Genomic DNA, 11,615 nt, shown 5'->3' on the forward strand with positions numbered 1-11,615 from the left:
ATGTTTTTCCAATATACTTGTAGCTTCTATTTCCCCCTTTCCTTCTACTGTACACATATATTACAAAAGCCTTATAAAAAGGTGTTTTTGATGAATTATTAGAGTAAGCATCACCACTTTACACCTTTTCAGTCTTTAAAGCACTGTCTGAAACACCAATGCTTCTGATGCACATTTAACAGCGGACACAGAGCAACAATGGGATGATTCCAGACAGCAACCTCGTCCCTGCACAAGTCAGCACTGCTCACAGCAACCTTTGCTCCCAGAGGGCAGGCATGATGTTTCCTTCTCTCTAGCAAGGGAGAAATTTAAAAACTAGCCAAGTTTGCTGGCACAGCTGGAGAGGTTATGGAACCTCCCTCTCTTGACACCTTCAAAAGCCACCTGGTCATGGTCCTGGGCAACCTGCTGCCAGTGGCCCTGCTTGAGCAGGAGTTGGACAGGATCACCTCCAGATCATCTCAGCCATTCTGTGTTTTTCTGAAGATGCTGGATTCAGATTGGTGGGCTAACCAGTGCCTCTTTCACTCCTGTCTCCTGACACTCCCCTGGCCACAGGGGAGGCTGTATCAGCAGTTTCCAAGGCAGAGTAGGAAAGGTGAGCAGCCTGTACTACAGCTTTCCCTGGAGAACAAAAAATTTGCCTCCAAAAACTGCATTCACAAGCAATTTCAAACCAAACCCCAAATGTAAAACATGTTGAAATTTATCTGAAATTGTGAAAAGGTAAAAGAAACATGTTCATTATTTCAACCTAACCAAAAATCTGGGGAATATAACGCAACAAATAACCAATTGTTTATACTCTGGATAAATCACATTCTGCTTTCATTTCTGCAAGACAGTTCAAAATTTAAGCATAAACCTTCACTTGCATGTAGTTAAAACCTTGCAGCTAGTCAATCTTAGAAAGTGTAATACAATTCATCAATTAGCAATATTATTACTGCTTAGAGGTGCAACTTCTTAGTATCTATTTTAATCTAGGGACTTTATAACATGCACATAGTGTCACAAATGCCTCTACTGCACATGACCCATTTTCTGAAATGCAAGGGGAAGCACAAACATGCACAACAATTAAGTGCATACCTAATCCTGAAAAGCAAAATCCGTGTTCAAGTAATCCACTTTTTCAGAGAATCTGTAGCTCATCATTACCACAGGGGAAGAGCAGAAATGCAAGGACACTGCTTCTTATACCCACTGTATAAAGAAAGCTTCATTCCAAACAAAGCAAGTCTCACTTCCCAGTTCAGCAAACACTGATGTACATAGACTGAAATAGCCTGTAAATCACATGGGACGTGAAAGACATGCAGTGCCCTACATATAAGCTTTTACTGTCCTATCTCCCAATGCTGAATCTTGTAAGCAATCATACTAATGCTTCTGGTTTCCCATGTCAAGCATAGCAGCTGGCAGGAATAGAGACATACCAGACAGTATGTACTAGCAGTCATCCACAGGACTTCTGAGTGTACATATATATGAGTGCACACCACATATACAAAATCATGCTTCATAATGCCGGGTATTCTTGGGTATTGGCTACCCAGAACTGTGGAGCAGATTTATACCTTATGAGGGTCCTACCCCAATCACACTTTCCTGAAGAGCAGTTAAATAGGATAAATAAACAACCAAATAAATCATATTTAACCATGTCTTTCCCAAGCAACAATGCGACAATCTAGAAAAAAGAAGTGTGTGTAATCAAGATCTGCAGGTCAAGCACTACACGCTATCCTTATCTCTAGCAATCATGTATTTGTCAGTTAACTATCAGAAATTACAAATGCCTAATGCTAAACTACAGGCCAAATTCCAAGTTTGTTTATTTGAAAAGAAAGGCCATTTGGCAGAGTAATGAAGTTGTATTTCATCAGAAATGGAAGATATCAAATGGAGCAGTGTCAAAGTTAACACGTAGCATGACAAGTCTTGTGTGCTACTTTGGCAGCCTGTTTTGCTCTGCTCTGGACACTCTGCTGGGCCTCTTTGTTGATTTTTTTTTCCTAATTATTTTTATTAGTTGAATTTTTCTTTTTGTTGCATCACAACAGAGAAATAAACATTAATATGTTTATTGTTATCAGAAACTATTTATGAATCTAGGACATAAATAGCCTGATTTACAGCTTTAAGTATGAGAACACTGGAAAGGCTTTATTGAAGACCTTGTGCCAACTTCTACTATAAATGGAAACCTTCCAAGGTTAATAGAACATGAGGTTTTACTGACAGGATAAACGTCTAGAATTAAATTATTAAAATTTGCAGACTGGCTCACTGTTTGAGAACTATTTTTACTCTGTTTGAAATAAACCTTTAACAACTTAGATTATGGATAAAGAATATGGATCTACTAAGAAAAAATAGGAGATGAACATTTTTTGCTTTTTTCTTTCTTCCTTTCTTTTTTTCTTTAAAGAAACCGAACTCTGATTATCTTCATTTTTTACTAGGAACTGGCCTGACAGACAGAAGATAGTGTGGCTGTCTTCACTGCAACCAATACAACGGCTTGCAGCATTAACCTCAGCCTTGTATAAATGGTCTTATTTTGCACAATCATCAACTACTTGCAATGCCTGGGCCACATAAACAACAAAACCACTACACACTGGAAGAATTAAGGTGACAATTAATTATGTTCTATTCAGACTTGAGCTGAACTAGAACTACAGGATAATAAAACAATTCTCAGTCCTTTTCTTACTTCTGTACTATGCTTTTAATTAAAACACACACAAATGCCACTGTATTACACATAGATGTTTCCATCATTATTTTACAAATAAGTAAGTGTGAAAGGCAAAGCACTGCTGTAGTTACTGATACAGATTGCAAATCCCATCATATTAAAAATTCACAAAAGCTACTGAACTATGTGACGTGCTGAAGGATTTATTAGAAATTGAGTCTCCTGATGTATATTTTTATTACTTGCATTTGCACAAGCCAAATACAGTCTGCTCTCATTTGCATTTAAGAAACAAAACTAAGAGGTCCAATAGCTCATCAACAGGAAAAATCCTGAGAAAATGAACTCTCTTACCTTATATAAGGCTGCTTTGCCAGGGTTTCATGTATTACTACTGGTAACAAATTGGGGAACTTTTGCCAGGGATCAATAACATAGGCCACGTTCATTGCTAAAGGCTTGTTCAGCCTGGGAACTACAGAAACGATTGATCATGAAAGTGCCTCAGTATGGCTAGAAGTACATTTAAATCCCTTTCTTGTTTAAAAACAAAAATCCCCGTACTAACTTCCCCTAATTCTCTGAGATAATTACCTACTCTACCATCCCAGCCAAAACAACTACACTGGGATCAGTCAGTTTTTTAGCCACTCAACCTTGTCTTCTCTTACCATATACTCCTCTGTACAAAGTCTCAGTAAGGAATACACCTTATAATCTGTACAAATAATAAAGAAATAAACTGTAATAATAAAGAAGTCTCAAAGATCCAAGTATCAACACAACGTAAGCAGTAATGATTGATTACCTTTTTATGGCTGTAATAAAAGATACTCAGTTCTTTTACTATTATAAAATATTCAGTGTTAGTGTACTGTGTTTCACATTTTAAACTGATGTAAGAATCACATCTATTATTCTCTAAACTCACTGTTTAAATATATGGTACAATGTTGAAATGTCTGTGGTCTGCGTAGAAAACAAAATATATAGCAAGGTAGTTTTCTTTCCATAACGATGCATATGCTAAATAAACTGCTCCTGCAGTGAATGATGACACTTACTCTACCTGCACGGTGTTGTTTAGTTTTACATTATTCAATGCTTTTGAATTGTCAGATTCAATTAGAAAGAAATCTGGCACAGATAGAGGAGAGAGGTCTTGCATAAATCAACACGTAATGCTGCATTTCATCTTTTACATACAGAGCACTGTTGACCTTCTGAACTTCAATTTCCAAGGTTTCTGTGTAGTTAAATATATTCTATATAGTAGCTATATGGTTAAATACACTATAAACATTTCTATTTCAAAGATGTTCCTAGTCTATATTTCTTTTTATATCATAAGTGCTTATGAATAAACTGCATATAGCCTAAATTGTTGCAAACAAGCACCTTTTGTGCCATCAGGCACCTGTTGGCACCTGAGTCTGAGCAGCTGACGAACACCCTAAGCTGGTGCCCACGGCCTCTTCTGCACATCTGTGGTGGCTGCTGTGGAGATGGCTCAGCACGTAACCACTAGTCCAGATGCTTTTCTTTTGTTAATACAGCTCATTCACTTCCCCAGGACGTCTAACTTTACACAGCAACGACATATCGTTTTTATTTATTTATTGAGTGGGAGACCATCTATTGGCTATGTATGTGTGCAGAGAGCTAAAGTGGCCATCAATCCCCGAGGGTAACCCACCAAAACCAGCACATTAGAGATTTATGGCTTTGCAAGGGGAAGGATCTGCCACCCCGTTTAGTCACATCTGGTACCGTTTTACAAGGTACATGCGACACCAGTGAATAATTGTCATTTGGAGGCCTGACATTAAACGCAGCTCCAGAGCAAGTTAACTCCATGCCTTGTAAGCATGTCCTGCAGCACAGAGGCGTGAAGTGCTCTCCTGGGAGGCTCTAGCAGCGCCCTTCCTCCAAGAAACAGACTAAGAAACTCCAAACTCCCAGTCTAGAGTCGAAACTGTCCTAATCCTACCCCTGCAGATTTGGCAGATTAGGCAGCTAAATGCAGGTTGAAGGTGGCTTGCCTGAAAAAACTGCTGCCTCAACAATTTTGCTCATACTGGATGCAGCCTTAATGTCCCAGGCTTTGGAAAGCACCGACTTGGGTTTCCTACACGCTGAAGCACGCATGCAGCTGCAGGCTGAAGCAGGTGAGCAAATGGTTCGGGCTTTGGCACAGGCCAATACACCAGCTGTGCTCTTGCCCTGCCTCCTTTGCTTTTCCCAGGTAAACTGTACAAATAAAGATTACAAAGTCAGTATATCATTTGGATTGAATACACTTTATTAACCCAAATCTTCAAGGCTACCCAAAACATTCACCTGAGTTGTGTTTCGAATAAAAGTAGAACCAAATCCTGCACAAAAAGACATAACTACAGTCTGTTTAACAAGGGGCAAGGTTATGCTTTAATAAGTTTACCTCTGTTCATACTGACTTGAGGAAAAAGATAAAAAAACACAACTGACTAGAAAAAGAATGAACAATTACTTATAGGGTTGTTCTTAAACTTTCAAAATGAGTTTTGCAAAAAGATTATATATATATAATATACCTACATATATACCTATTATATATAGGTATATATGTAATATACGTATTATATATATACACACTGATTTTATATATATATAAATATTATATATATATATACACACACACTATATACACACACATCTATCAATATTTTACAACATAAATCTTGAATTGCTGGAGGTTAAGGCAGAAGGAGTTACCCCTTGCAGTTTTCTCCATAAGCCTGTTCCCAGCCATTCTCAGAAATAAGCGAACCAACTAGACCGATGGTGAGCCTGAGCCAGTAGAGCACCACCTGTTCTCTACATTCATCCAATATTCTCAGGTAGTCAGCTCTTATTCAAATTACATTTGAGATGCTTATGAAAGGCATGTTCATAAATAAATGTCTTCTAAGCATACAAGAATGGATAATTTCCCTTAACTTTGATTAATGAAGAACAGAGATACTAACTTCTCTAGTTAAGTGGAAAAAAAGACCCCTAAATCTGTTTTCATTATCCACAGAGGATTTTTCCTTCAAAATCATTACCAAAAAACTCTCTATAATAAACGTTTTACATGGTTATGATTCAATATGTTTTACACTGCACTGGTAATTCTCATTATTTTTCAAATATCACATTTGAGAGGGTTAATACACCATTAACACGATTAACTTTATAATAGAAGTTAAGCCATATGGAACCAATCTGCACCATTTGGCCTTATAAATGACTAGATACTGAAGGTCAGCTTCTGCCCCACTGCACCTGTGCACCTTCACCAGCTTTGCTAGAACTTGGAGGCATAGAACAAGGCAGGAGCCTGGCTCTCTCCAGAAACAGAGAGGACAAGCAACTTTTTATTTCTTCCCAAAAGGGATGATCCATGAAAAGGCAGGGGTGAATCGGTATGTTAGACATATCTGCATACTACCTGCAGAGTGCCTTTGCCACCAGAGAAGCATTTCTCCAGATAAATTTGGGTTCATGGACATTAACCACACTCATTAACACTGTTTCGTAAGGATGGTGAGTTTTGTTCATTATTTATCTGCCAATCATTATACCTGGTACAATGTACAATGACCATACCACACAACTGAAATCAGATCCTATATGGCTGATCCCAAGCTCTCGAGACAGCAAAGCATGTCAGTAATCTTGTTAATTTTAATGTTAATCTTAAGCAAAAGTAAAGCCAAGGTCAACCCTCAGACTGAAGGGTGCTCTCTGTCCCCAAAAGCACTCAATCACTTTCCCTCCTTTACGCCATCCCCCAACTCAGTGTCCACTATTTTCTCGCCACCTTCCCTAGCAGACTGCCTGCAAGCAAAGCTTGCATGTCTCCCATCCAGCCCACCTCCTTTGCCATGTTCCACTGCACCTCCCTGCTCTTCGCTGTTGCTCGGAAGGATTTCACTAACACCACACCTCCTGGGTAGCTGGGGTGCAAGAGGCAACACAGCTAAAGCAGAGCTCGGCAATGAATCACGAGCCTCAACAGACCTTGGAGGCCATCGAGCCCATCTTTTGCCCCTGGGGAGGATCGGCTAGCTCGATGTCACTTCTTACACACACACACGTAACCTGCTTTCAAAGACTGGCAGTGACAGAAACCCCACAAGCTCCCTAGGCGATATATCCCAGTGTTACACTACCTTTACATCAAGTTTAATCTCTTCTCACAGGTCACATTTTGTAGGCCTCAGGTCTCTCCTCCCTCTCTATGTCTCACCAGTTCTTTTTTGTGTTCACCACACAAATAACTCCAATTAAAGCAGTTTCCTCAAAAAAAACACTCTTGAAAGTGATCATTGAAAAAAGCTTCTGCATAGTGCTGCTGAAATCAAACTTCTTTCTGTTGTACAACTGTAGCATACTTTTAAGACTTCCAATGACAAAATGATTCAGATCCTGCTTGGTGTAAGTCCATTTATTTTGTTGTCGATATGCCCACGTAACAGGAGAAACAGGTCCAGGTACTCACTGCTGTCAATGGCTGTAATACCTATTGCCAGAAATAGTGCAACATTCACACACCATCGATCACATTGAGAAACTTTTGAGATTGAGAAAACAATTCAAGTTGCCTTGCATACCAAAGAGGTGAAATTCTCCTCTGTTCCAGCAAGCAGTCTGGCAGGAACACGCTAGGGTTGCTATCAAGAACATCACAAATCAGACTTGGCTCACAGATGTCCTACACCCTGTGCATTCCTACACCTATGGCTTTTTTTCTTTTTATTTTTTTTAGATCAATGAAGTAAAAAGAAGAGAAGAAATGAAGCAATACTCTAGTTAACCCACATCTTCTTGATTGTTGTTGGCTTTACTCTCCTCAGGGAACAGCCAGGAAAGAAGTGCATGTAAAGGTCAGAAACACCTCCTTCTGCTAGTAAATTTAGTCTGCTGCATGGAGCAGCAGGGACAGAAGACAACCCTCACCAAGATCTTAAACTCTGAAAGCAGAAGAGAAAATTGTAATTATTCACAGACAACAACATATCAGTAACTTTTCTACTACACTTGATGAAATGTATTTCTTTGTTTTCAATGGTGGATTACAAAAGCTAAAGAAAAACAAAAGACAGGCTTGGGTTTGGTCCAAATAAAATTATTTTCTGATATAGCAAAATAATGCATTACTGCCTGCCATATGGCATTGCTGTGTTCCTACGTGTACATTGCTGTTATATACACAGTACTAACATAATGATAGGAAAAATGTAAGGGCTTTGAAAGGACTTCAGGCCTCTGTAGGTGAGAAGTGTTAAAGGCTGTTTCATGGAGACAAATCATTAAATTAAATTAAAAAAAAAAAAAAAAGCAACAAAGCACATTTTAAGCACCAGTTTAACTTCCATATTCATTAAGCATTTTAAAAAAAATGTATCAATGAGAAATTCAAATTTGTGATAGTCGTCTGAGCTGAATACCTGAAGTCACCCCCAGAAAATTTTCACAAATAAATCCATTCCTTCCTGATTTTCCTGGTGTTTGAAAAGGTGTGACAACCTCAGGTATAACAGACGTGAAGAATTTTATTATAGCTGGCCAGCTGAGCACTCCCAAGAAACATGGCACTAGTCAGAGCTGAAGAACTGACACTACTTTAATAACCTTTGCTATTGACAGTTTCCTATATATCGTGTACCTCAAAATCAACATATTTTGCAATAACTCCTGATCCCTGGGAAAATACAGGATGACATTGACATTCAAGGTATATTTTGACCCATTTCAGACAAGCCACTCTATGTGCAAGCATGGAAGAACATCCAGCCCTTCTGACCCAAACAAAAAGTGAGGACAGAAAGTGAGAAAATCTCACACTTCAGTCAGGAGTGTGCCCAAAAATACTGAAAATTGCCATCTACATCTTTAAAACACCCCCAGCATACAAAGGAGAAGACTGATTTGCAAAATCCACAAGGGATTCTTTTTCTCAGTTACAAAACTGACAGACTTGAAAGTCCAAATTTTCACATAGCCGCACATGCACATTAAATATACATCTGAACCTCAACACGTAGCAGGTACACTGCAGTAATTACACAGTGCATTTTGCAGAAGCAAAGGTGTAAATTTATAAATTTAATAAAGAGAAGACAAAGTTTCTTCAAATGTTCTCACAGATGACAAGATCTCAAAACACAAAGCATCATTCAGACAAAAAGCATCAACCAAAAATTGAAAACAAATAAAAAAAATTCACAGAACCAGAGTGCAAAGGATGTCCTGGAGGCAAGATTATCAAACAATTACACCAGACAGGGGTACACAGCTTTCTCTATTTTCCTTCTGAAAAATCTGCTTTTGTATTCCAAATGGCAAAATTATCCTGCTCTTCTCCACATTCTAAAAAAATGCAAATCCCCAATAACCAAGGGCACCAGCTGATCAGATTTCGGGCTGCAGCATGGGAGTATTGAGTGACTGAGCGTTGATCAAATGACGACACAATCTGGAGACTGAGCCTCAAGTAGTGCTGGGTGACCCCAATGTTAAGTATGCTCATATTATATAAGCCTACATTGAAGTACTGATTCTGCTGCTGGAAAGTGGTGTTAAAACTCAGCACACGCAAATCCATTTGCCAAGTCAAGCACCTACAAATACATTTCTCCTGTGCAATCGATCCATCTCAAAATGGCCTGCTCTTAAACCAACTTTTTGGCACGGAAAACAGGATCTGTACCCGACCCAACCATTTCGCTTGTCTCAAGGTAAAATCTCTCAGCATTTAATGTGTGTCACCTACTGGAAAAATCCTTTTTTATGTAATAAACCAGCAGCCATTGAATGACTTAAAATGAAGGTACATTTTCTTTTCTCTCATCCCTTGCACATGCACAGAGGATGGAAAGAAGGCAGCAGCATTTCAAAAGATTATGCATACACATCCCTTCTGAATTTATACAGTTCTCAAGGGAACAATCAACTCAGCAATGTCTGTGATGCTCAGGCTACAATTACCAAAATGAGATGCATAACCTTTATTACACCAACGAACAGTTAACTTTTCAGATTATTTCTTGTACTGCAGTGCTCTCAAATCTTTCATCTTTTTTAAGTAATCAGCTGCTTCCAGTCTTTCACACTGCAGCTCCTGTGCATTCAATGCCAGGTGCTGCACACCTCACTAGCACAAACTCAGCACAATGCAAGACCTTCCCTAGCCCATATAGTTTCATATATCACCATAGCATGACAGAATGCCTTTGGGATTGAGCAGATTCAAACACATCCTGTTGTTACATCACACAGAAAAACGCCTTGAAAGTCTGCTTTAAAAAAAAAAAAAAGAAAAAAAAAAAAACAGGAGCAGCCTACATCTCCGAACATGACAGTGCATTCCTGGCAGAGAATATGCAATGCAAGAAGAGAATAATGACAGTATTTCTGTTACCTTCAGTCACATAGTTGTGGTCTCGAAGAAAGCTGTGGTTAATTTTTCGTGTGCCCGTGTCCTCGCCCATTTACAGCAGGATTACTCAGCATGCCTATCCGCAGTGGACTGATAGCATCAGCAGAGGTCGTCACAAGAGCACCATCCATGCTGCCACTGCCTAGCAGAGGCGGAGAACACACTGGGCTACTGAGCACAGCATAATGAGAGCCAGTGATGCAGCACAGATTTGAGGGGTGAATAACGATCAAAAAAAATAAATAAAAAATAAGGAAAAAAAAAAAGAAGTAACGGGAGGAAGACGGAGGGAGAAACGGCTCCAATGAATTAAGAATGCAGAAAGCCAGTAGGGAGCTTGCGTGAAGGGAATACAGGCACTTCTCCCGCAGTTAAAGAATAACCCAATTGTTTAGTCAGGTACTCCTTAAACAAGTGCCCACGCAGAGTCTCCTCCAAGCGCCTGCTGCTGGGGCTCCTGCCGGATGCTATGAAGTGGCAATCAGCATACTGCAGCAAAAGCTGCCTGGAGAAGGTCTGTGCCTGCTGCTGCTGCTGCTGGTGCTGTCATATGCCTGTGCTGCATCAGAGCTCGCCCCTCCCCGTCCGCCTCTCGCTGCCCAACCGCGCAGGATCTGCATGTAGGAAAGTGAAAAATGAGACTGCAGGTAATTATTTTAGCTCTTCTGCTGCTAAGACGGGCACCGAAGAATTTAAGGGAGGGGATGCAGTGGGAAAAAAACTTGGAGCTGCTTAAATGGGTTTGCATCGACACGTATTGCACGCTGACGGGAGGCCCCGATCCTGTGCTAGTCGATACTGTCGTATGCAGCAAAAGCAACAGTCGGTCACTGTCAACCTGGGCAAATATTACTGAAATTGCCAAATACCTGTCCGTGAAAATGGAATGCTCAGAGACTGGGCAACCATTAGGAAGGGTAAGGTTAAATAACAATTCTTTACCTTTTAATTTTTGCCCGTTTTGTAGATAAAATACAAAATACAAGGTATGGATAAAGAAAAAAGAAAAAAGAAAAAAGAAAAAAGAAAAAAGAAAAAAAAAAGGCCAGAAAAGAATCTCAGTGGCTTCACTGTACTGGAAAGGAAAGCTGGACAAAGGGAATGTCTGCTGGTTTTGCCATTTTCCTAGACCTCCTATTTTCATTTGTTATATTAGCCAATCTTCTGGGAAAAGCCATGCTAAAATCTGTAAACTCAGGAATATGAAAAGAAGTAGAAGAGGAAAACTACGCACTTGTATTATAAAATAAAGCTTGCTCTTCAGTGCTTGTGTTTAAATTAAGTGCAGTTGCTATGGCATATATTAAAACAAAATTATTTGAACTGTGAAGACAAGCAGGTTCCTTGGCCTTTCAGTTCCTGTTCAGGGAAGTAGGAACTGTTGGCTGCAGAAGGCATGCCATCTGAAAAGGTGTAAGTGCCACTGAAGGATAGAAATTT

General features: G+C 39.5%; 1 protein-coding gene across 3 annotated transcripts in view; it reads right to left on the reverse strand.

Annotated features, from left to right (window-relative positions):
• The window catches only part of PPP2R2C (protein phosphatase 2 regulatory subunit Bgamma), a 132,269-nt gene extending 121,580 nt beyond the window's left edge, over window positions 1-10,689 (reverse strand). The window contains exon 1 of one of the 3 annotated variants that reach the window (XM_032186021.1): window positions 10,158-10,689. In XM_032186021.1, coding sequence (XP_032041912.1) covers window positions 10,158-10,227 — 70 coding nt within the window. In that variant the 5' untranslated portion in view covers window positions 10,228-10,689. The remainder of the gene's footprint in view (window positions 1-10,157) is intronic. The other 2 variants (XM_032186022.1, XM_032186025.1) reach the window with 2 other exon arrangements.
• Window positions 10,690-11,615: the final 926 nt, after the last annotated feature.

This window comes from Aythya fuligula, chromosome 4 (genome assembly GCF_009819795.1).
Source record: "Aythya fuligula isolate bAytFul2 chromosome 4, bAytFul2.pri, whole genome shotgun sequence".
Lineage (NCBI taxonomy): Eukaryota > Metazoa > Chordata > Aves > Anseriformes > Anatidae > Aythya > Aythya fuligula.